Source organism: Pristiophorus japonicus, chromosome 8 (assembly GCF_044704955.1).
Source record: "Pristiophorus japonicus isolate sPriJap1 chromosome 8, sPriJap1.hap1, whole genome shotgun sequence".
Classification (NCBI taxonomy): Eukaryota; Metazoa; Chordata; class Chondrichthyes; family Pristiophoridae; genus Pristiophorus; species Pristiophorus japonicus.
In genome coordinates, this window is record NC_091984.1 from 117,387,695 (window position 1) to 117,414,601 (window position 26,907).

Below are 26,907 nucleotides of genomic sequence, written 5' to 3' on the forward strand. Positions count from 1 at the left end.
TAACGTGTTGCACACCAGCCATCACACGGGCTTGACAGAGGTGGGTCTTGGTCCAGTGGCAAGGATTACCCAGGACGACTGGAGACCTGCTCTGCTGCACGGGCCTAGTGCGCACACATATCGCAGTGTGGGCTGGCCCGTGCTGCCCCTGGGCCCCTGGCCCCGAACTCACGCCTCCCCTGGGCCCCGATCACGTCCCTCTACAGTCTCTCGCCGCTCCTTCGCCCCGACCTCGCCGCTCCTGCTTTATCTGCCCACGCTCCAATCACCGACCTGGACCTTGATGACATCACTTTTCGCTGCTGTTGCAGCTCGTGCTGCTTCCTGAAGTGATATGCCTCCACACTGCTCATGGCCTCAGCTCGCCGCTCCTTTTATGGCCCCGACCCACCACTGGTGTTCTCCCGCAGGTCGGGGCCTCCACTTGCTTAAATAATATGTCCTTAGTCATATGGATGCCGGAGAAAGAACATAAGAACATAAGAACATAAGAAGGAGCAGGAGTAGGCCACTTGGCCCCTCGAGCCTGCCCTGCCATTCAATAAGATCATGGCTGATCTGATCTTAGCCTCAACTCCACTTCCCTGCCCGCTCCCCATAACCCATTATCATTCAAAAATCTGTCTATCTCCACCTTAAATATATTCAATGACCCAACATCCCCAGCTCTCTGGAGCAGAGAATTCCACAGATTCACGACCCTCTGAGAGAAGAAATTCCTCCTCATCTCCGTTTTAAATGGGTGAACCCTTATTCTGAAACTATACCTCCTAATTCTAGATTCTAGAGGGGAAACATCCTCTCTGCATCTACCCTGTCAAGCCCCCTCAGAGTCTCATCAAGTACCACATTGAGAAGGAACTTGTGGAATGCTGTTTGATGATTTACATCCCTCGGCTCTGATGTGTCTTTTAGCACGGTACTTTGTGACAGTATTGTTACAGGAGTTGGAATGTTTGGGGCCTTGTGTTCCAAATATGCAGGTTGTCTCAGCGTGTGCCCTGGTAAAAAAACAGCTTTGAAATCAGTTCTCAATACACTAATGTGATCCAGAACATATAACATGGATTGCATTTCGAAGGTTGGCCTTTGAGTCCAACAAAACAGGTTGGTTCACTGAGACAACAACAACTTGTATTTATATAGCACCTTTAATATAGTAAAACTTCCCAAGATGCTTCACAGGAGTATTATGAGACAAAACATTTGACACCGAGAAACATAAGGAGAAATTAGGGCAGATGACCATCATCATAGGCAGTCCCTCGGAATTGAGGAAGACTTGCTTCCACTCCTAAAGTGAGTCTTTTGGTGGCTGAACAGTCCAATACGAGAGCCACAGACTCTGTCACAGGTGGGACAGACATTCGTCGGGGGAAGGGGGGTGGGACTGATTTGTTGCATGCTCCTTCCGCTGCCTGCGCCTGATCTCTTCACGCTCGCGGCATTGAGACTCGAGGAGCTCAGCGCCCTCCCAGATGCACTTTCTCCACCTAGGGCGGTCTTCGGCCAGGGACTCCCAGGTGTCAATGGTGATGTCGCACTTTACCAGGGAGGCTTTGAGGGTGTCCTTGTAATGTTTCCGCTGCCTACCTTTGGCTCGTTTGCCATGAAGGAGCTCCGCATAGAGCAATTGCTAGTGTCTGGCATGCGAACTATGTGGCCTGCCCAGCGAAGTTGATCGAGTGTGGTCAATGCTTCAATACTGGGGATGTTAGCCTGGGCGAGGACACTGATGTTGGTGCGCCTGTCCTCCCAGGGGATTTGCAGGATCTTGCAGAGACATCGTTGGTGATGTATCTCCAGCGAATTGAAGTGTCTTCTATACATCGTCCATGCCTCTGATTCATACAGGAGGGCGGGTATTACTACAGCCCTGTAGACCATGAGCTTGGTGGTAGATTTGAGGGCTTGGTCTTCGAACACTCTTTTCCTTGGGCGGCCAAAGGCTGCACTGGTGCACTGGAGGCGATGTTGAATCTCCGCATCAAGTCTGCCTTTATTGATAAGAGGCTCCTGAGGTATGGGAAGTGGTCCACGTTGTCGAGGGCCGTGCCATGAATCTGGATGACTTGGGGCAGTGCTATGCGGTGAGGACAGGCTGATGGAGGACCTTTGTCTTATGGATGTTAAACATAAGGCCCATGCTTTCATATGCCTCGGTAAATGCATCGACTATATCCTGGAGTTCAGCCTCAGAATGTGCGCAGATGCAGGCGTCGCCCGCGTACTGCAGCTCAATGACAGAGGTTGGGGTGATCCTGGACCTGGCCTGGAGGCGGAGTAGGTTAAACAGCTTCCCACTGGTTCTGCAGATAAGTTCCACTCCAGCGGGGAGCTTGTTGACTGTGAGGTGGAGCATGGTAGTGAGGAAGATTGAGAAGAGAGTTGGAGCGATGACGCAGCCCTGTTTGACCCCGGTCCAGACGTGGATTGGAACCTCTGGTAAGGATCACGGCCTGCATGACGTCGTGGAGCAGGTGAAGGATGTTGACAAACTTTTGGGGCATCCAAAACGGAGGAGGACGCTCCATAAGCGCTCATGGTTGACAGTGTCACAGGCCTTTGTAAGATCGAAAAAGGCCGTGTATCAGGGCTGGCGCTGCTCCCTGCATTTTTCTTGCAGCTGTCGCACTGCAAAGATCATGTCCGTTGTGCCCTATAGGGGATGAAATCTGCACTGTGATTCTGGGAGGAGCTCCTCGGCCTCAGGGAGAAGACGGTTGAGGAGAACTCGAGCGACAACTTTCCCAGTGGCTGAAAGCAGGGAGATTCCCCTGTAGTTGCCGCAGTCAGACTTGTCCCCTTTTAAAGATGGTCACGATCACTGCATCTCAGATCTCCCGGCATGCTCTCCTCCCTCCAAATGAGAGAGATGAGGTCATGTATCCGCGCGAACAGCGCCTCTCCGCCATACTTTCGCGCCTCAGCAGGAATTCCATCCGCATCCGTAGCCTTGTTATTCTTGAGCTGTTTTATGGCTTTGCCTACCTCATTCAGCGTTGGGGTTTCACTGAGGTGGTGGCGGGTCACATGCTGCGGGATGGAGTTGAGAACACTCGAGTCAAAGGCAGAATCTCGATTGAGGAGATCTTCAAAGTGCTCCTTCCAGCAGGCCCTGACAGCCTTGGTGTCCTTGATGAATGTTTCTCTGTTCTTCGCCAGGAATGGGGTGGGCCCTTGGGAGTTTGGACCATAGGTGGCCTTGACTGCAATGAAGAATCCTCGCATATCGTGGCTGTCGGCCAGATGTTGTATCTCCTGCGCTTTTTCCATCCACCACCTGTTCTTTAGGTCCCGGGTTTTTTGTTGGACCTCAGCCTTGAGCCGTCTGTAATGTTGCTTTGAAGCTCCTGAGTTGCGTTGTTGGTTGAGGCTCAGAAATGCTCTGCGCTTACGATCTATTAGTTCTTGAATCTCCTGATCATTTTCATCAAACCAGTCCTGGTGTTTTCTGGTTGAGTAACCAAGTGTCTCTTCACAGGCACTGGTTATGGAGGCCTGGAGGGCAGACCAAGCGCTGTGGGCATTCAGCATCTCAGGGTCATCAAGGCACGCCAGATGACCAAAAGCGTGGTCAAAGAGGTAGGTTTTAAGGAGCGTCTTTAAGGAGGAAAGAGAGGAAGAGAGAATTAGGCAGGAAATTACAGAGCTTAGGGCCTAGGCAACAGAATACACAGCCACCAATGGTTGAGCGATTATAATCAGGGAAGCTTAAGAGGGCAGCATTAGAGGAGCGCAGATATCCCGGGGGGTTTTGGGGCTGAAGGAGATTACAGAGATGGGAAGGGGTGAGGACATGGAAGAATTTGAAAACAAGGATGAGAATTTTGAAATCGAGGCGTTGCTTAACCGGGAGTCGATGTAGGCCAGCGAGCACAGGGGTGATGGGTGAGCGGGACTTGGTGTGAGTTAGGGCATGGGCAGCCGAGTTTTGGAACACCTCAAGTTTACGTAGGGTAGAAAGTGGGAGGCCAGCCAGGAGTGCGTTGGAATAGTCAAGTCTAGAGGTAACAAAGGCATGGATGAGGATTTCAGCAGCAGAGACGGACAATGTTACGGAGGTGGAAATAAGCGGTCTTAGTTATGCTGCGGATGTGGTTGAAAGCTCATTTACCCCGCACATATTATCACTACAGCATGCAACCCATAATAACAAGACATTTGACAAAACTACTTTCCCAAGTTGATTTACTATTTTATGCACAGCTGTGTATCCACAATTGTCCATAAATAAAAGTAATAAATGTGCCTCATGCTCCATCTCCTGTGCAGAGTTAAACAAAATAGCTCCAACATCACTGCCATACAGCAATAAACATCTGCTGCCTTTTTATTGCTCTACAGAGGCTTTTGCTTCAGTTTAAAATACAATTCAATGCACATTAGTCTTTAAACTATATATGCAATAAAGAATAAAACGTTTCTTTACCAATCGTGCTGGAGTTATTCCGCAAAAAGTATTTGAAGAACACATGAATTTACGTTGCTGTGTTTCAGATGTGAATTGAAGTGAACGGATTTGTCACAGTGAACATACAGTGAACCTACACATTCTCACACTGTCTTTCCAGCATTGGGTGCTTAAATTACATTCTGTGTATTTTTAGACTAATTCCAGCGGTGAAGTTGATTAGAAAGAAAAAATGTGCATTTATATAGCACCTTTCATGATCTCAGGACGTCTCAAAGTGCTTTACAGCAAAGTATTTTTGGAATGTCATCACTTGCAATGTAGGAAATGTGGCAGCTAATTTATGCACAGCAAGATTCCACAAACCTCAATGTGTTAATGGCCAGATAATCTTTTTCAGTGACTTTAGTTGAGGGATAAATATTGGCCAGAATTAAATAAGTATCTGCAATAGAAAGTACAATGCCCCTGACCTGTATTAGTGATGTAGCCATTGCATTATTTTTATGGGCAGCTGTAAGCTACAATTCATTATTTGAGATATTAATTTCTGACAGTTTAATCTGTTCCATGGTGTTTATTGCCAACATATTTTAGTCTATAAATAGAGCTGGAGTGGCCTTGGACAGCGTGGCACCCTCTGACCTGGGAGAGAACACCAGCCTCAGGTCAGAGCTATAAGAGCAGGAGCCAGCCCCTGCAGGGAGCAGCATGAGCCGAGGAGTCGCGGGGTCATGGCCCAGGAGTAACAGAGTTGAGGAGCGGCAAGGTCGGAGTTGAGGAGCAGTTGGGTCGTGGCTCTGGAGCGACTGTGTCGGAGTCGATGAGCCCAGCAGTGAGGCAGAGGCCCAGGAACGGTGCAGCGTATAACGACAACAGGGTCGGGGCCCAGGGCCAGCCCACACTGCGATATGTGTGCGCACTAGGCCCGTGCAGCAGAGCTTAGTCTCCAGTCGTCTTGGTTAACCCTTACCAGTGGACCAAGACCTTTCTCTTTCAAGCCCATGTGGTGACTGGTGTGCAACGGCCAATCCATGTTAAAAAAATTCACGCACAGGCACCTTCCACCCTTCAGGAGTAGTTCGGGAAACACCTGTGAACTCATCCCTTTTTGATATGGAAGTAGGTCATCCTCGACACGAGGGACTCCCTAATAATAATACTACTACAATGCTACAACATAAATCAGCAAGCACACTGAGGATACTTCATTTAGATCGTTTCAATAAATCTGTGGGAATAACTTCAAAAACGTCTCTCCCAAAATCTGCCAAATGACAAAGGATGAGTGAGGGACTCGAACTGGAATCCGGCCTGTTCTAATGGATATTCTGCATTGTGTTTCCACATTCATTACCTTTCCTTCTTCTACAGCCTATCTCCCTCAATCCGAAATGAGAATCAACAAGTGTGGTTAAAACCCAACTTTTATTCAACCATCGAAGTGATTTAATCGTCGAGTTGGCAACACTAGTTAGCAAAGGAGCAGTGTGATAGAAAACAGACATATTCTCGGCAAGCCAAGAGTCACAGATATTAAATAATCTGCTTTACAATTCCTGTCATGTTTCCTGCATCTGTAGAGAAAGAAGCACCAATGAGGCCTTTCCAGCAATTATCCATGAGCAACCTCTTCCATTGGGCTCAAGGGGAGGTTCTTGCAGCAAGAAGCAAAATCCCCAAATTTAAGACAATATTCAATTATCTTGTATCTTTCCTTCTTCATGCAATATCTCATTGCCACTAAAGAGTTTCTGCTTATATAATGGTCTGGGCTATTCACAGAGATAAGGGGCCCGAAATTGCCCTCCGCCAAAAATAAGGCGCACCTAGCGTGTTTTGACTGTTAGTGCACAACACTTCACCGCCAGAAGAAATTTAAAACACTGACACGAATGGGCACGGTAGGTCTCGGCACCTTCTTTTGCCAGGAGACACCTGAGCACCATTAAAGGTATTATAGCTGGCACAGTGTGGGGTCATTGTCACATTGGGCACCGGTGGAAAGCTGGCAGTTGTGGGTGGACCACTAGTTGTAGAAATTTAGAATTCAGCAGAGGAGAACTAAGGGTTTAATTAGGAGGGGGAAAATAGAGTATGAGGGTAAGCTTGCAGGGAACATAAAAACTGACTGCAAAAGCTTCTATAGAAATGTAAAAAGAAAAAGATTAGTGAAGACAAATGTAGATCCCTTGCAGTCAGGTGAATTTATAATGAGGAACAAAGAAATGGCAGACCAATTGAACAAATACTTTGGTTCTTTCTCCACTAAGGAAGACACAAATAACCTTCTGGAAATACTAGGGACCGAGGGTCTGGCGAGAAGGAGGAACTGAAGGAAATCCTTAATAGTCAGAAAATTGTGTTAGGGAAATTGAAGGCCGATAAATCCCCAGGACCTGATAGTTTGCATCCCAGAGTACTTAAGGAAGTGGCTCTGGAAATAGTGGATGCATTGGTGGTCATTTTCCAGCATTCTATAGACTCTGGATCAGTTCCATGGATTTGAGGGTAGCTAATGTAACCCCACTTTTTAAAAAAGGAGGGAGAGAGAAAAATAGACCGAATAACTTGACATGGGTAGTGGGGAAAATGTTGGAATCAATTATTAAAGATGTAATAGCAGCGCATTTGGAAAGCAGTGACAGAATCCGTCCAAGTCAGCATAGATGTATACAAGGAGCCCTCACAGGCTGGAGAAGCACTATGAGATCGGTAATAAAGGACTACGGTCACACCTTACTTTGAGTTTACAGTATCTACTCTGACTCTTTATTCAAGACATAACAACTGGCGACGAGATACAAATGACGAACCCCACCGCAATAATGCAGAGAACCGTGGGCATCCTGGTGAAATTTTCAGAGGGAGATGATTGGGAAACCTTCGTGGAGTGACTCGACCAATACTTTGTGGCTAACGAGCTGGAAGGAGAAGCGAATGCTGCCAAACGAAGGGTGACCCTCCTCACCGTTTGTGGGGCATCAACGTATGGCCTCATGAAAAATCTGCTCACTCCTGCGAAATTCACAGACAAGTCGTACGATGAGTTGTGCACACTGGTCCAGGAGCATCTAAACCCGAAGGAAAGCGTTCTGATGGCGAGGTATCGGTTCTACACGTACAAGAGATCTGAAGGCCAGGAAGTGGCAAGCTACGTCGCCGAGCTAAGACGCCTTGCAGGACATTGCGAATTTGAAGGACACTTGGAGCACATGCTCAGGGACTTCTCTGTACATGGCATTGGCCATGAAGTAATACTTCGCAAACTTTTGACTGTAGCGACCCCAACCTTGAGTAAAGCCATAGCGATAGCCCAGGCATTTATCGCCACCAGTGACAATACCAAACAAATTTCTCAGCATACGACTTACACGCCTGCAGCTGCACATCCGCAGATGACTCAGAGTCCACCATCAAGGGTGGTGAATACACAGCCATTAACACCTTGTTGACGCTGCGGGGGTGATCATCGTTTCCATTCATGCCGCTTCAAAGGATACTTTTGCAAGGGCTATGGAAAAATGGGACACCTCCAACGTATGTGCAGGCAAGCTGCAAACCCTGCTAATCCTGCAAACCATCATGTTGCAGAGGAGGACAGATCCACGGTGGATCAAGATGAACCAGAGCCTCAGACTGAGGAGGCAGAGGTATATGGGGTGCACACATTTACCACAAAGTGTCCCCCGATAATGCTGAAGGTTGAATTAAATGGACTCCCAGTGTCCATGGAGCTGGACATGGGCGCAACCCAGTCCATAATGAGCAAAAAGATTTTCGATAAATTGTGGTGCAGCAAGGCCTCAAGGCCAATCCTGACTCCCATTCATACTAAACTGAGAACGTTCACAAAGGAACTGATTCCCATAATCGGCAATGCTACCGTAAAGGTCTAATACGATGGAGCAGTGCACGAGTTACCACTCTGGGTGGTACCGGGTGATGGCCCCACGCTGTTCGGCAGGAGCTGGCTGGGAAAGATACGCTGGAATTGGGACGACGTCCGAGCGCTTTCGTCCATCGACAACACCTCATGTGCCCAGGTCCTAAACAAGTTCCCCTCACTGTTCGAACCAGCATCGGAAAGTTCCAAGGAGCAAAAGTACAGATCCATTTGATTCCGGGGGCGCGACCCATCCATCACAAGGCGAGAGCGGTACCTTACATCATGAGAGAGAGGGTGGAGATTGAGCTGGACAGGCTGCAATGAGAGGGCATCATTTCGCCGATCGAATTCAATGAGTGGGCCAGTCCGATTGTTCCAGTCCTGAAGAGAGATGGCACTGTCAGAATCTGTGGTGATTACTAAGTAACTATCAATCATTTCTCACTGCGGGATCAATACCCACTACCAAAGGCAGGTGACCTATTTGCTACGCTGGTGGGAGGGAAAATGTTCTCAAAGCTGGACTTGACCTCGGCCTACATGATGCAGGAGCTGGAGGAATCATCGAAAGGCCTCACCTGCATCGCCACGCACAAACGTCTCTTCATTTACAACAGATGCCCATTTGGGATTCGATTGGCCGCGGCGATATTCCAGAGGAACATGGAAAGCTTGCTGAAGTTGGTCCTGCACACCGTGGTCTTCCAGGACGACAGCTTGGTTACAGGTCAGGACACTGTCGAGCACCTGCAGAACCTGAAGGAGGTTCTTAGTTGGCTTAATCATGTGGGGCTCAAGCTAAAACGCTCGAAGTGCGTTTTCCTGGCGCCTGAAGTGGAGTTCCTGGGGAAAAGAATTGCGGCGGACTGCATCAGGCCCACTGATTTGAAGACAGAGGCAATCAAGAACTCACTGAGACCACAAAACGTGACGGAGCTGCGGTCATTTCTAGGACTCTTGAACTATTTTGGTAACTTCTCACCGGGTCTTAGCACATTGTTAGAACCCCTGCACGCTTTACTGCGTAGAGATGAATGGATATGGGGTAAAAGCCAAGAAAATGCCTTTGAGAAAGCTAGGAAGCTGTTATGTTCAAAACAAATTGCTTGTGTTGTACGATCCATGTAAGTGTTTGGTACTAGCATGTGATGCGTCGTCGTACAGGGTCGGGTGTGTATTGCAACAAGATAATGAATTTGGGAAATTGCAATCAGTTGCTTATGCATCCAGAAGTCTGCCTAAGGCCGAGCAGGCCTAAAGTATGATCAAAAAAGAAGCGTTAGCGTCTGTTTACCGGGTAAAGAAAATGCATCAATATCTGTTCGGGCTCAAATTTGAATTGGAAACCGACCATAAGCTGCTTATATCCTTCTTTTCTGAAAGCAAGGGGATAAATACGAATGCATCGACCTGCATTCAGAGATGGGCGCTCACGTTGTCCGCATACAACTACGCCATATGCCACAGGCCAGGCACAGAAAACTGTGCTGATGCCCTCAGCAGGCTCCGATTGCCTACCACAGGGGTGGAGATGGCACAGCCTGCAGATTTAGTCATGGCAATGGAAGCATTCGAGAGTGAGCAATCACCTGTTACCGCCCGACAGATTAGAACTTGGACGAGCCAGGGCCCCTTACTGTCCTTAGTAAAAAAACTGCGTGCTCCACGGGAGCTGCTCTTGTGTCCCGTTAGAGATGCAGGAAAAAATAAAGCCGTACCAGAGGCGCAAAGTTGAAATGTCTATACAGGCAGACTGCCTCCTTTGGGGAAATCGGGAAGTGTTGCCAAAAAAGGGCAGGGGCACTTTCATTAGTGATCCCCACAGCACCCACCCAGGCATCGTAATGATGAAAGCGATAGCCAGATCCCACGTGTGGTTGCCCGGTATCGATGCAGACTTAGAGTCCTGCGTGCACAAACGTAATACATGTTCACAGTTAAGCAATGCACCCAGGGAGGCACCACTAAGTTTATGGTCCTGACCCTCCAAACCGTGGTCCAGGGTCGATGTTGACTATGCAGGCCCATTCTTGGGAAAAATGTTCTTAGTGGTTGTAGATGCGTACTCAAAATGGATTGATTGTGTGATAATGTTGGCAAGCACATCCGCTGCCACCATTGAAAGCCTACGGGCCATGTTTGCCACGTAAGGCCTGCCTGATGTCCTTGTAAGTGACAATGGGCCGTGGTTTACCAGTGCCGAGTTCAAGAAATTCATGACCCGCAATGGGATCAAACATGTCACATCTGCCCTGTTCAAACCAGCGTCCAACGGTCAGGCAAAACGAGCAGTTCAAACAATCAAGCAGAGCTTGAAAAGGGTAACTGAAGGCTCACTGCAGATTCGCTTATCCCGAGTCCTGCTCAGTTCCCGCACAAGACCCCAATTACTCACTGGGGTCCCTCCTGTTGAACTGCTCATTTAAAGGGCACTTAAGACAAGGCTCTCGTTAGTCTACCCTGATCTACACGACAGGTAGAGAGCAGGAGGCTTCAACAGAATACATATCATGATCGTGCAAATGTGTCACGCGAAATTGAGATAAATGATCCTGTATTTGTGTTGAACTATGGACAAGGTCCCAAGTGGCTTCCTGGCACTGTTTTGGCCAAAGAGGGGAGTAGGGTTTTTGTGGTCAAACCTTTAAATGGACTCACCTGCAGGAAAAACTTGGACCAAACCAAACTCAGATTTACGGACTATCGAGAACAACCCACAATAGTCTCCACCTTTTTCGACCCTCCAACACACACACAAGTGGCAACACGATTGGGACAAATTGCTAATATTTGCACGCAGCCTGAAAGGAAAGAAAGACTTGGATTTCTCAAAGCGCTTTACAGCCAATTTTTACTTTTTGGAGTGTAGTCAATGTTGTAATGTGGGAAATGTGGCAGCCAATTTGCACACAGCAAGCTCCCACAAACAGCAATGTGATAATGACCAGGTAATCTGTTTTTTTGTTATGTTGATTGAGGGATGAATATGAGCCAGGATACTGGGGAGAACTCCTCTGCTCTTCTTCGAAATAGTGCCATGGGATCTTTTACGTCACTTTGGAGGGCAGGCAGGGTCTCGGTTTAACGCCTCATCCGAAAGACAGCATCTCCGACAGTGCAGCACTCCTTCAGCACTGCACTGGAGTGTCAACTTAGGTTTTTTGTGCTCAATTTCCTGGAGTGGAGCTTGAACTCACAATCTTCTGACTCAGAGGCGGGAGTGCTACTCACTGAGCCGCAGCTGACACAGCATCCAAATACACAAATGTATAGGGCTAAAATAAGCATTCATCATTGCCTGGATTCAATGAATGGTAGATGTTTATACTGAGACCTGAAACTGTTATTGTTTGTGAGTATTTCAATTGTTGTCACATATGCTTCATTTCACTTTATTGCGTCCACCTCTGTTACCTGGAGGATGCAGTGTTAATATAGGAAGGATCAGTCATCATTTCTCCTGACTCTCTCCCTCCCTTTTGCTCTTTCCTCCTCTCCCCCTTTCCCCTGCTTCCGCAGTGGCTTAAAGCCTGTTATATTTCTTAATTTTTTCCAGTTCTGATGAAAGGTCATCGACCTGAAACCTTAACTCTGTTTCTCTCTCCACAGATGCTGTCTGACCCACCATTTCCAACATTTTCTGTTTTTATTTCAGAGTTCCAGCATCAGCAGTATTTTGCTTCTGTACATAGAAACATAGAAACATAGAAAATAGGTGCAGGAGCAGGCCATTCAGCCCTTCTAGCCTGCACCGCCATTCAATGAGTTCATGGCTGAACATGAAACTTCAGTACCCCCTTCCTGCTTTCTCGCCATAACCCTTGATCCCCCGAGTAGTAAGGACTTCATCTAACTGCCTTTTGAATATATTTAGTGAATTGGCCTCAACTACTTTCTGTGGTAGAGAATTCCACAGGTTCACCACTCTCTGGGTGAAGAAGTTTCTCCTCATCTCGGTCCTAAATGGCTTACCCCTTATCCTCAGACTGTGACCCCTGGTTCTGGACTTCCCCAACATTGGGAACATTCTTCCTGCATCTAACCTGTCTAAACCCGTCAGAATTTTAAACGTTTCTATGAGGTCCCCTCTCATTCTTCTGAACTCCAGTGAATACAAGCCCAGTTGATCCAGTCTTTCTTGATAGGTCAGTCCCGCCATCCCGGGAATCAGTCTGGTGAATCTTCGCTGCACTCCCTCAATAGCAAGAATGTCCTTCCTCAAGTTAGGAGACCAAAACTGTACACAATACTCCAGGTGTGGCCTCACCAAGGCCCTGTACAACTGTAGCAACACCTCCCTGCCCCTGTATTCAAATCCCCTCACTATGAAGGCCAACATGCCATTTGCTTTCTTAACCGCCTGCTGTACCTGCATGCTAACCTTCAATGACTGATGTACCATGACACCCAGGTCTCGTTGCACCTTCCCTTTTCCTAATCTGTCACCATTCAGATAATAGTCTGTCTCTCTGTTTTTACCACCAAAGTGGATAACCTCACATTTATCCACATTATACTTCATCTGCCATGCATTTGCCCACTCACCTAACCTATCCAAGTCACTCTGCAGCCTAATAGCATCCTCCTCGCAGCTCACACTGCCACCCAACTTAGTGTCATCCGCAAATTTGGAGATACTGCATTTAATCCCCTCGCCTAAATCATTAATGTACAATGTAAACAGCTGGGGCCCCAGCACAGAACCTTGCGGCACCCCACTAGTCACTGCCTGCCATTCTGAAAAGTACCCGTTTACTCCTACTCTTTGCTTCCTGTCTGACAACCAGTTCTCAATCCACGTCAGCACACTACCCCCAATCCCATGTGCTTTAACTTTGCACATTAATCTCTTGTGTGGGACCTTGTCGAAAGCCTTCTGAAAGTCCAAATATACTACATCAACTGGTTCTCCTTTGTCCACTTTACTGGAAACATCCTCAAAAAATTCCAGAAGATTTGTCAAGCATGATTTCCCTTTCACAAATCCATGCTGACTTGGACCTATCATGTCACCATTTTCCAGATGCACTGCTATGACATCCTTAATAATTGATTCCATCATTTTACCCACTACTGAGGTCAGGCTGACCGGTCTATAATTCCCTGTTTTCTCTCTCCCTCCTTTTTTAAAAAGTGGGGTTACATTGGCTACCCTCCACTCCATAGGAACTGATCCAGAGTCAATGGAATGTTGGAAAATGACTGTCAATGCATCCGCTATTTCCAAGGCCACCTCCTTAAGTACATATATATATATTATGCAACTCTATTTCAATTTTAAATAGTAAATACATAATAGTGCAACATGTAATGTTTTCCTTTGCTGGAATCACTCTCCCAGTCGTTTCAGTGTTTTAGCCCTTAATACCTGGGGAGAGGGACGGTGGAGGTTGTGGGCTGAGATGGGTCTGGTTCCACCTGTCAATAATCTCACTAAAATGCATTTTGAAACAAATCAGCAACTCTAAATTTAAAGCACTTTAGCATTTTCACACAGAAACGTTGCAATGGAATTTTCTGTAAATGGGTAAGATTCGCTTATAATAAAATGAAGAGGCAAACGCTTAAATGACAGGTCTTCCATCATCGTAGGCTGTGACAGGTGAGTAAGTGCCAGCAGCGCGCCCGCCCGCCCGCGTCCTCCTCTCGCTGCACGGGCGCGCGCCTCCTTGCACGCGCATTCCATGGTTCGCTGTAACGTTTCCCGGGCTCTGTGCTCGTGCTCAGAACGCCGCTGTCAATCATCCCCGGGGCCGGAGCTGCCGATCATCCTGGGACGGCCAGAGCTGTCAAACACAAGGCTTCTCTGCACCGGACGAGAGGGAGAGAAACCGGACTTTAAAGGGACCGCCACCTTCCTGCTCTGAAAATACTGAAGGGTTTGTTTCCCACGAACGATTCAAGTGTTGCAATTACTTTAGCTGCTTGGTTTTGCTTTCGGTAATTATTATCCTCCAGAGAGCTGGGTTGCAAAACAAATAATTTTAGTGGCGCCGGTCCACAGCAAGCACAAGCTGACAAAAGCCGCATCCTTTGTGTGGGCCAGGGGCAGTGCGATGGGCGGATATGGCAGCAGGCAGGAAGCTCAGTGCATTGCTTCTAGTGCAGCCACTACTCTTCAGATCAGTCAGACCTTCCAACTCAGTCTCATTTCTCAAATTCACCAGGAATTTGTAATATACAATGACTATTAAAGTAAAAGCAGAAAATGTTGAGTATCTGGGAAAGATTTACTGAGTAAAGGAAAGGTGTGGTGAATCTTGATTTCAACAGTGAAGATGCAGAGAGGAGGAAATGTGTAGGTTGGTGTATTTGGAGAAAAAATGACGGTTCACTGAGGCAATAACTGTAATGTATTTGTTTCATGGGGTCTATGCTTAAGATTTCATAGCAACACTATTAAGAACTAGTTGGTTTATTAGCAAAGGTTTAACAATCACACTACACATTACCAGTTCATCCACCAGGCTCACAACCACATGCCTCATTGTGGATCCCCTGAGCCCAACTGGCTGGTGTTTTATTGAGTCTTGCTAAGCCACTACTCAACAGCTCTACAATTATTTTAAATTATGGCTTTAAGCCAAATGCCCCCTTGGGTAAGGGCACTAGAACCACAAATTAATTAAATAAACTTTAAGGGAACCTTAAATCAAATTACAATTTTGTTCCCTGCTGTAATGATGCACTCCAGTCCCTCCAATGCCCATCTCTCGCGAAAGGCCGCGAGCATACCGGTGGACACTGCATGCTCCATCTCCAGGGACACCCTGGCGTGAATGTAGCAGTGGAAGAGACACAGGCACTCGGGTTGAATGACCCCCTCGACCGCCCGCTCCCTGGATCTGTTAATGGCCACCTTGGCCAGGTCCAGGAGCAGTCCTACGAGGAGGCCCTCTGACCTGCCCGCTCCCCTCCGCACAAAGATCAGGAGCGTGGGACTGAAGTGCAACCAGAAATCAAGGAGCAGCCCCTTCAAATAGTGGAAGAGGGTCACTAGAACCGACAACTTCACAAATAAAACTTTGTGAACCTTAAACAGTCAAATTAAAATTTGGTTGCCGGGGGTGATGATGCACTCCAGTCCCTCCGGCGCCCACCTCTCGCGGGAGGCCACGAATGTACTGGTGAATACGGCATGCTCCATCTCCAGGGACACTCAACAGCTCGACAACTCTTTTGTTGCAAAACAAAAACAAACATTAACTCAAGTGTCCCCTTATTAAAGGGGGGAGACACTCCAAACACTTTTCAAGTGCCCTTTTTTTGTTTTTTTTGTGGGTTTTTTTGTGTTTTTTTTAGGACACCGAAAGGCAAATTATACAAGTGCCCCCTGACTGGGGGGACACTAAAACCCGGCATTAAAACAAATTAAACTTTAAAACATATAAAATCAAATTAAAATTTGGTTGCCGGGGATAATGATGCACTCCAGTCCCTCCGGTGCCCACCTCTCGCGGAAGACCGCGAGCGTACCGATGAACACCGTGTGTTCCATCTCCAGGGACACTCAACAGCTCTACAACTCTTTTAGGGGGAGACAAAATAAACATTAAATCAAGTGCCCCCCGATCTGGGGGACACTCCAGACACTTATACCTGCCCTCTTTTTTTTTGTTGTTTTTTTGAGGGTTTTTTGTGTTTTTTTTTCCTTTTGTGATTTTTTTTGGGCATTAAAATCATATAATTTACAAGTGCCCCCTATAAAAGGGGAGGGGGACATTAAAAAAAACACCGGCAATTAAAACAAATTAAACTTTAAAACATAAAATCAAATTAAAATTTGGTTGCCGGGGGTGATGATGCACTCCAGTCCCTCCGGCGCCCACCTCTCACGGAAGGCCGCGAGCGTACCGATGAACACCGCGTGTTCCATCTCCAGGGACACTCAATAGCTCTACAACTCTTCTGGGGGTGGGGGGAGAGACAAAATAAACATTAGATCAAGTGCCCCCCAATTTGGGGAACACTCCAGCCACTTTTCAAATGCCCATTTTTTTTTAACTTTTTTGGGGGTTTTTTTGTGATTTTTTTTTGGGCAATAAAATCATAAAGTTTACAAGTACCCCCTATAAAAGGGGAGGGGGACACTAAAAACCCCGGCAATTAAAACAAATTAAACTTTAAAACAAATAAAATCAAATTAAAATGTGGTTGCCGGGGGTAATAATGCACTCCAGTCCCTCCGGTGCCCACCTCTCGCGGAAGGCCGCGAGCGTACCGATGAACACCGCGTGTTCCATCTCCAGGGACTCTCAACAGCTCTACAACTCTTTTAGGAAGTACAAAACAAACATTAGATCGAGTGCCCCCCGATCTGGGGGACACTCCAGACACTTATACCTGCCCTCTTTTTTTGTTTCTTTTTGTTTTTTTAACTTTTTTTTGTTTTTTTTGTGATTTTTTTTGGGCAATAAAATCATAAAGTTTACAAGTGCCCCCTATAAAAGGGGAGGGGGACACTAAAAACCCCGGCAATTAAAACAAATTAAACTTTAAATCATAAAATCAAATTAAAATTTGGTTGCCGGGGGTGATGATGCACTCCAGTCCCTCCGGTGCCCACCTCTCGCTGAAGGCCACGAGCGTACCGGTGGACACCGTGTGCTCCATCTCCAGGGACACTCAACAGCTCTACAAACCTGTGAGCATACTCACAGGTGCAAACATTACAATAACCATTGCAGTATTGATAAAATAGAGAAAGGACAGAACGATTGAGACAGAGGTTGCAAATGACAGGAAAGGTTCTGCTGGAGGCTCTCGGGATATCTATGTAATAACCATGAGAAATTATACCACTGAGTATGCTAAAGAAAAGAAAACTGATATTTCTACCACTGAGAGCACTTCCTTGGCCAATGATTATATGAAACATTTTGAAGAAATCAAAGCTCGTTGTTTCTGATATGGTGCAACAATGTTGCAGTTATCAAACTATTAAATGAACGTGCATAATATACTGTGATCGTTACAGTTTTTATCATTAAGACCTTTACATGTCCCTTATAAAGGTTCACATGATGTGGCGCACGGAGAATATATTGGACAATGTAAGAAAAGTCCTGCAGAAGAAAGGGTATACAGATATCGAATGCATCGGCCAAGGGGGATTCAGCATTGTATATAAGGTAGGCAAAGTTATTTTATTTCAAAGTACAGCTTTTAGTTTGTTACAATTTCAGTTGAAACTGTTTCCACAAGCAGGAGGGTTGGTAACCAGAGGACACCGATTTAGGATAATTGGTAAAAGAAGATGGGGGGGGGGGGGGGAGATGAGCAGAATTTGTCTTATGCAGCGAGTTGTTATGATCTGAAATGCACTGCTGGAAAGGAAGGCGAAAGCAGATTCAATCGTAACTTTCAAAAAGGAATTGAATAAATACTTAAAAACGAAAAAATTGCAGGGCTATGGGAAAGAGTGGGACTAATTCGATAGCTGTTAAGAAGAGCTGGCACAGGCACAATGGGACATGTTATCTCCTTCTGTGCTGTATGATTCCAGGCATATCACAGAGGCAAAACAGTACTGATATCAAAATCACTATACAGTATGAGCAAAAATTATATAGGGTGCTGCATTATAAATGGGCTTTGCACACCAGATCTCCAGTTTATTTTATAGGTATGAAAATAGTGCAAATATAAAAATGTGTACATGCATGTATGTGTGAATTAGGGAGCATTCACACTACCACAGCAGCATCGGTGCAAAGTAATTTTGTGTTATGCTGACGCTGCAACTATAGTGTAAATGCAGCCTGAATCAAGCTGCACTCTCAGAGCTGATGCCAGAGCGCAGCAAGACTCCCTAGGGAAAGGAATCTCAATTCACTTTGCTGCAAGGTCAGATTTGGCCTAACATTAGATTTATACTATGCAGGTTTAGCAACAGAGCGAAGTTACATCGAATTACATAGAAATTACAGCCCAGAAATAGAATGTTCAACCCAAGTGGTCTATGCTGGTGTTTATGCTCCACATGAGCCTCCTCCCACCCTACTTCATCTAACCTTATCTGCATAACCTTCTATTCCTTTCTTCCTCAGGTACTTACCTAGATTCTCAAATGCATCTATGAATCCATTCTGCACCCACACTAAACTTGTATTGCAAATGTATCCATATAGAGACTGCTAAGGCTCCTACATATTGTTTGGGATAAAGTTGTGCTTGTTCCTTTTAAACAGCACGTGTTCTTTTCTGTTGTTTTAATCAGCGGGCTTAATAATTGTGTCTTAAAATGAGACTTGGTAAAAGTCAAAAAAACATTGTGACTGCTGTAGATGTGACTAAAAACAATACAGGCAAATTCTCAACTGCTGGAAATGCGTTTCTTGCCTAAACATTCGGCGGAGGAGCATTTCGGCCACCCCCACGGACACTCGAGGTCCGCTGATGACATTTTCAGGCAGGCCTGTAAATAGCTGACCTGTTTCAGACTGGAGGCTACTTAAATATGCAAATTGTCATCATCATCATCATCATCATAGGCAGTCCCTCGAAATCGAGGAACTTGCTTCCACTCCAAAAGTGAGTTCTCAGGTGACGTGGATCATGTACAGTAGACACCTCAAATCGCAGGAGAAATACCACCAACGATGTCTCCGCCAGGTCCAATATGGGAATTACAGTCTCTGTCACAGATGGGACAGACAGTTGTTGAAGGAAAGGGTGGATGGGGAGTCTGGTTTGCCGCACGCTTCTTCCGCTGCCCGCGCTTGTTTTCTGCATGCTCTCGGCGACGAGACTCGAGGCGCTCAGCGCCCTCCCGGATGCTCTTCCTCCACTTAGGGCGGTCTTTGGCCAGGGATTCCCAGGTGTCAGTGAGGATGTTGCACTTCATCAAGGAGGCTTTGAGGGTGTCCTTGAAATGTTTCCTCTGCCCACCTGGGGCTCGCTTGCCGTGTAGGAGTTCAGAGTAGAGTGCTTGCTTTGGGAGTCTTGTGTCGGGCATGTAGGCAATGTGGCTCGCCCAACGGAGCTGGTCGAATGTGGTCCGTGCTTCGATGCTGGGGATGTTGGCCTGATCGAGAACACTGACGTTGGTGCATCTGTCCTCCCAGGAGATTTGCAGGATCTTGCGGAGACATCGTTGGTGATATTTCTCCAGTGATTTTAGGTGTCTACTGTATATGGTCCACATCTCTGAGCCACACAGGGGGGCGGGTATTACTACAGCCCTGTAAGACCATGAGCTTGGTGCCAGATTTGAGGGCTTGGTCTGTGAACATTCTTCCTCAGGCGGCCGAAGGCTGCGCTGGTGTACTGGAGCCGGTGTTGAACCTCGTCGTCGATGTCTGCCCTTGCTGATAATAGGCTCCCGAGTAGAATCCTACAGTAGATCCCCGATTGCAGTTTTCGGGTACAACGGGCAGAGTGTACTTTGCGCACGCTCTGGCCATTCGTATCAGCCCGTGCACAGCCTGACCAGCCATCCTGTTTGCCGTCCACAACTCGCCAGCTACATTGGATGTCACTGAACCGGTGCAGGACATTCTGCAAGGAGAAGTGGAACAGCCAGAAATCGTGGTCCATATTGGAACCAGTGACATAGTTAGGAATAGGGCTGAGGTCCTACAGGCAGAATCTCAGAATAAAGAACAGGACCTGAAAAGTGGTAAGCAGCAGGACCTGGGAATGCATATTCAAAACCTTTGAAGTGGCAGAGAAAGTTGATAAGGTGGTTAAGAAAGTGCGTGGAGTATTTGGCTAAGTAAATAGGGGCATTGAATACAAAAGCAAGGAAGTCATGCTAATCTTTTACAAATCACGAGTTAAGTCTCAGCTGGAGTATTGTGTACAATTCTGGATGCCACACTTTAGGAAGGATGTCAAGGAATATGGAGAGCGTACGGAGGAGATTTAGTGGAATGGTACCAGGGATGAGGGTCTTCAGTTATGTAGAGACATTGGAGAAGCTGGGATTGTTCTCCTTAGATCAGAGATGGTTAAGGGGAGACCTCATAGAGGGTATTCAAAATTATGAGGGGTTTTGATAGAGCATGTAGGGAGAAACCGTTTCCTCTGGCAAATGGGTTGGTAATCTGAAGTCATAGAATTAATAAGAACATAAGAATATAACATAACAATTAGTGGCAGGAGTAGGCCATACGGCCCCTCGAGCCTGCTGTGCTATTCAATAAGGTCATGGCTGATCTTCGACCTCAACTCCAATTTCCCGCCTGATCCCCATATCCCTTGATTTCCCTAGAGTCTAAAAATCTATCTGTCTCAGCCTTGATATACTCCAAGACTCAGCAGCCACAGTCCTCTGGGGCAGAGAATTCCAAAAATTCACAACCCTCTAAGTGAAGAAATTCCTCCTCATCTTAGACTTAAATGGCCAACCCTTACCCTGAGACTAATTATAGACTCTCCAGCCAGGGGAAACAACCTCTCAGCATCTACAATGTCAATCTCCAACAGAATCTTGTACAGGTACAGTGTCGAGAATCGAGAGTTCCCGAATCCGTAATGTTCTGGAATCCAGACCGATCGCTGGCAGGGTCGTCCGGAATCCGTAAAATATTTCGGAATCCGGACCCGATGACCCTGCTGACCTCGGGGTTCTGTCGCTTCTGCTCACCTCGCCCCGCTCACCTCACCACCGCTGCCCTTACCTCGAACACCTCCTCGGCAGGGCCAGCCCGCAAGAACACCTCCTCGGCTGGGCCTGCCCGACGGCAACTTCCTTGGTGGGGCCCTCCCGACGGCAACTCCCTTGATAGACCACACCCCAAACAGCTCCTCGGCGGGGCCCCGCCCAACAACCTCCTTGGCGGGGCCGAACAGCAGGAATGCCACCCCCCCCTCTTTCTGACGTTCCGAAATCCGGAAATACCCGAACCTGGGCTTGGGTGTTTCCGGATTCGTGATGTCATAAAACAAATCGAAAGTACAGAAAAGCCTGGAATCCGAAACGGCCTCGATCCCGAAGGTTCCGGATTTCAGGCGCTGCACCTGTATTTCATGAGATCACCTCTCATTCTTCTAAGCTCCAGAGTGTACAGGCCCAATCTACTAAATTTTTCCTCATAGGACAACCCTCTCATCCCAGGAATCAATCTAGTGAACCTTCATTGCACCGCCTCTAAGGCAAGTATATCTTTCCTTAGGTAAGGAATTCAAAACTGTGCACTGTACTGTACAATTGTAGCAAGACTTCCTTACTCTTGTACTCCAGGCCCCTTGCAATAAAGGCTAACATGCTATTTGCCTTCCTCACTGCTTGCGGTACCTGCATTCTAACTTTCTGTGTTTTCTGTACGAGTACACCTAAATATCTCCGAACAGCAACATTTAATAGTTTCTCACCAGTTAAAAAATATTCTGTTTTTCTAACCTTGCTACCAAAGTGAATAACATCACATTTCCCCACATTATACTCCATCCATCACCTTATTGCCCACTCACTTAACCTGTCTATATCCCTTTGCAGGCTCTTTGTGTCCTCCTCACAGCTTACTTTACCACCGAGCTTTTTATCGTCAGCAAACTTAGATACATTACATTCAGTCCCTTCATCTAAGTCATTGATATAAATTGTAAATAGCTGAGGCCCAAGCATTTATCCTTGGGGCACCCCACTAGTTACAGCCTACCAACCGGAAAATGACCCGTTTATCCCTACTCTCTGTTTTCTGTCCGTTACCTAATCCTCTATCCATGCTAATACATTACCCCAAACCCCATGAGCCCTTATCTTGCGGAACAACATTTTATGGGTACCTTATCAAATGCCTTTTGGAAATCCAAATATACTACATCCACTGGTTCCCCTTTATCTACTGTGCTCGTTGCATCCTCAAAATACTCTAATAAATTTGTTAAACACAATTTCCCTTTCATAAAACCATGTTGACTCTGCCTAATCATATAATAATTTTCTAAGTGCCCTGATGCCACTTCCTTAACAATGGATTCCAGCATTTTCCCGACAACTGATGTCAGGCTAACTGGCCTGTAGTTTCCTGTTTTCTCTCTCCCTCCTTTCTTGAATAACGGGGGTTACATTTGCTACTTTCCAAACTGCTGGGACTGTTCTAGCATTTAGGGAATTTTGGAAGATCATCACCAATGCATTTGCGATCTCTGAAGCCACGTATTTTAGAACCCTAGGATGTAGGCCAACAGATCCAGGGGATTTGTCGGCTTTTAGTCCCATTAGTTTCTCTAGCACGTTTTCATTTCATTGTAGGGGGCATGATTAAAAAGTTTGCAGATGACACAAAAACTGGCCATGTGGTTGATAGTGAGGAAGGAAGCTTTAGACTGCAGGCAGATATCAAAGGACTAATAAGGTGGGCAGAAAAGTGGCAAATGGAATTCAATCCAGAGAAATGTGAGGTAATGCATTTGGGAAGGGCTCACCAGGCAGAGGAATACACAATAAATGGTAGGATACTGAGAAGTGTAGAGGAACAGGGTGAATTGGATTGTGTGTCCACAGATCCCTGAAGGTAGCAGGACAAGTAGATAAAGTGGTTAAGAAGGCAAACTGGATATTTTCCTTTATTAGACGAGGCATAGAATATAAAAGCAGGGAGGTTATGCTTGAATGTATGAAACACTAGTAAGGCCACAGCTAGAGTATTGTATACAGTTCTGTTCATCACATTACAGGAAAGATGTGATTGCATTAAAGAGGAGATTTACAAGGATGTTGCCAGGACTGGTGGATTTTAGCTAGGAGGAAAGTTTGGATAGGCTGGGGTTTTTTTTGGAACAGAGGAGGCTGAGGGGAGACTTGATTGAGGTGTATAAAATTAAAACCAAAACGTCGAGGTCCCAAAGAGTCCATTCTACATATTATCACAGGACCTGTACCGGTCACAGGATTTCCTAGTAATTAACAGGAAATTCTCAAAGTTTGCAGCACTGAGATTAAAATTGCCAATGCTTCAATCTGACCTTTCTTGCATGTCACACATTGGGAGCGGCCTTGTTTTTGGCATCTGCAGAGGCAGTCACAAAAATAGACCCCACACTGAATAAAACTATGGCGTAAAATTAAAAGTATGATAAGCAACTTCTCTTCCTTCCCACGTGCACACGAGAATGATTTAAAGCTAACGAGCGTGGATTCATATGGCAGCTACAGGTAATTTTTGGCATCATCTGATCTCCGGTATTAGATTACTGGCTTCTGATTGCTCCCAGGTATCTGACATTCTGCATATAATCTCCAGCAATTCGGTTACTTTTCCTTAGGTATTCCGCAGTCTTGAGGAGAAAGCCTACGCAGTGAAGTGTATCCACCTTCCGCACAGTAAGAGGTGTGCTGAAAGTGCCTTTCTGACTGAGGTGAAGATTCTTTCGAAGCTAAACCACAGGAATGTTGTGCACTATCACGACGCATGGATTGAGGAACTGGAGCACCCCATCAATGGTGAACAGATTGAACAGGCTCAACCTGAATCTTGCGACAGCTCATACGACTCCATCCTCGCAGCAGCGCCCCCACCGTGTGACATCTCTGTGGAATGGATAGACAGCAACACAAATGAATGCCCAGGTCGCAACCGTATTTATTGCGTATCTGTAATTTTTGGAATGATTTCCTTCATCTTATAGATGAGATGTTAAACCAAGGCCCCGTCTGTCCCCTCATAGTGGATGTAGAAGACCCACGGCACTATTCAAAGAAAGGCAGGGGAGTTTTCCCCGGTGTCCTGGTCAACATTTATCCCTCAGTCAACATCACTAAAACAAATAATCTGGTCCTTTATCTCATTGCTGTTCATGGGATCTTGCTGTGTGAAAAATGGCTGCCGCATTTCCTACAAGACAAGAGTGGCTACACTTCAAAAATAAGTAATTGGCTGTGAATTGCTTTGGGATGTCCCGAGGTCATGAAACACGCTATATAAATACAGATGTTCGGCAATGCATTCGTATTCATTAGAATTTAATAACAAAAAAAATAGTTAATTTCCCACCAACCACTGCCAGTGTACCATTTAAGTTAATTTAATTTATACTCAAAAATCAGACTTCCTTTGATTCTGAAGTATTATAAATCCAGTACTTTCAGAAAAATACTAATGTTGGATGACTGAAACGCTGTAAATATTTGGCTGTTATCTTTATCAGCCACACAGGAAATCAGAACTTCAGACATTAAACTCAAAAGAGTTTATTCAGAACTGTGTGAGACCTTTTGTGGTTGGCCTATAACTGCAGTTTTTTCATAGGTCTTCTGTAGGGAGTGCTTGTAATCTGGAAAATGTGTGCGCCTCTTTAAGATAAGATGAATTACTTGGGTTGTGAGTTTTTTTTAACTTACAATAATAACATCAGAGCTTCACATCACCCAGCCTGTGCCGATTGACATTGACCTGAGGCTGAAAACCTTTGCCCTATGGGGGGAGATTTTCAGCAGCCACTTTACATAAGAACATAAGAACATATGGCCCCTCGAGCCTGCTCCACCATTTAATAAGATCATGTCTGATCTGATCACGGACTCAGCTCCACTTCCCCGCCCGCTCCCCATAACCCCTTATCCCCTTCTCGTTTAAGAAACTGTCTCCTTCTGTCTTAAATTTATTCGATGTCCCGGCTTCCACAGCTCTCTAAGGCAGCGAATTCCACAGATTAACAACCCTCTAAGAGAATAAATTTCTCCTCATCTCTGTTTTAAATGGGTGGCCCCTTATTCTAAGATCATGCCCTCTAGTTCTAGTCTCCCCCATCAGTGGAAACATCCTCTCTGCGTCCACCTTGTTAAGCCCCCTTATAATCTTATACGTTTCAATAAGATCAGCTCTCATTCTTCTGAATTCCAATGGGTAGAGGCCCAACCTACTCAACCTTTCCTCATAAGTCAACCCCTCATCCCTGGAATCAACCTAGTGAACCTTCTCTGAGCTGCCTCCAAAGCAAGTATATTCTTTCGTAAATATGGAAACCAAAACTGCATGCAGTATTCCAGGTGTGGCCTCACCAATACCTTATATAGCTTTAGCAAGACTTCCCTGCTTTCATACTCCATCCCCTTTGCAAAAAAGGCCAAGAAACCATTGGCCTTCCTGATCGCTTGCTGTACCTATATACTATCCTTTTGTGTTTCTTGCACAAGTACCCCCAGGTCCCGCTGTACTGCAGCACTTTGCAATCTTTCTCCATTTAAATAATAACTTGCTCCTTGATTTTTTTTCTGCCAAAATGCATGACCTCACACTTTCCAACATTATACTCCATCTGACAAATTTTTGCCCACTCACTTAGCCTGTCTTTGTCCTTTTGCAGATTTTTTGTGTCCTCCTCACACATTGCTTTTCCCCCCATCTTTGTATCGTCAGCAAACTTGGCTATGTTACACTCAGTCCCTTCTTCCAAGTTGTTAATATAGATTGTAAATAGTTTCTCGTCTGAAAAGCAGGACAGGGGCCGGCAGAGGAAAATCGTGGAGGACCTCGACCACCCTTTGGGTGCCCTAGGCCCGCCTGATATATTTTTGAAGAATAAACAGGTGCAGCGTGTGCCGCCCACACTCGACTCGTTTTAAGCAGGTGGTAGAGGCCCAACCCAGGGTCCTGAAACCTCTTTTGCCCTTATTCTTATGGGGTCAGGAGAAGCGCTTCTCCGAGCTGTAAAAAAAAAGAACACGACAGCCCACTCCTGACCCGAGCTCTCTACCCATCGGGATCGGATTTCCGCTTCCTGACCCACCCCCAGGCCTGACCGTGCAGGAGCCGACCGATTCTCCATCCTTCCACAACCGGAGAGTTCCGCTGGAGCACCCGTTTGTACCCGCGGCTCAACGGCAGCATTCAAACGCGGCCCGAATCTGAAAATGGTTCGGGGCTCCGATGCTGGCTTCAGGCGGGAAGCACAGTTGCTCCATCGACTTTACATCCGTTTGAGGCGTACCATCAGAATCTATTTATTCTCTCCCCTCCCCTCCCACCCGCACCTGCGCCCCCTCCCACCCCCAATTTGGCAGTAGAAACAAGCGCAGGTGTCATGGGAGCGAGGGGGTGGGGGCGGGGGGGTTGAAGACGTCATTTCCTCCGTATTTTATGTAACAAAATAGTTGATAGTCATTTGTGAATGGTGAAGCACACAGAGTAATCTTTCCCCGGTGTGATTATTTGGATATTAAGGGAATCAAGGGATATGGGGATAGTGCAGGAAAGTGGAGTTAAGGTCAAAAATCAGCCATAATTTCATTAAATGGCAGTGCAGATTCGAGGGGCCAAATGGCCCACACCTGCTCCTAATCCTTATGTTCTTATGTTATGATTGTGGAGTATTCATTAAAATAAAGACAGATAACAGCTTTCAAAACAGTAAAAACCCCTGCTCCTCTCAACTGGACTCCTGAAGAAGTTGAAATGAATTTTAATAAATTCCAGAGCTTAAGATGAACAAGGCAGCGTGTACTTACCGTAACAGTGTGTGCTTTTCAAAAAATTTGTTCCTGGGATGTGGGCATTGCTGTCAAGGCCAACATTTATTGCCCATCCCTAATTGCCATTGAGAAGGTGGTGGTGAGCCACCTTCTTGAACCGCTGCAGTCCGTGTGGTGAAGGAACTCCCACAGTGCTACACCTAACTGTCCCAGAGCAAGACAAACACAATTAGAATATGATTGAAA

The 26,907-nt window shown here is 46.3% G+C and overlaps 1 protein-coding gene across 4 annotated transcripts in view; it reads left to right on the forward strand.

Annotated features, from left to right (window-relative positions):
* LOC139268154 (eIF-2-alpha kinase GCN2-like) overlaps positions 1–26,907 on the forward strand; it is a 126,567-nt gene that overhangs the window by 12,507 nt on the left and 87,153 nt on the right. For 3 of the 4 annotated variants that reach the window (XM_070886193.1, XM_070886196.1, XM_070886197.1), the window contains exons 1-3: positions 14,119–14,182; positions 17,318–17,434; positions 23,517–23,820. In XM_070886193.1, the coding sequence (XP_070742294.1) occupies positions 17,324–17,434; positions 23,517–23,820 (415 nt within the window). In that variant the 5' untranslated portion in view covers positions 14,119–14,182; positions 17,318–17,323. Of the gene's footprint in view, positions 1–14,118; positions 14,183–17,317; positions 17,435–23,516; positions 23,821–26,907 lie in introns of those variants that run through there. The other variant, XM_070886194.1, reaches the window with a different exon arrangement.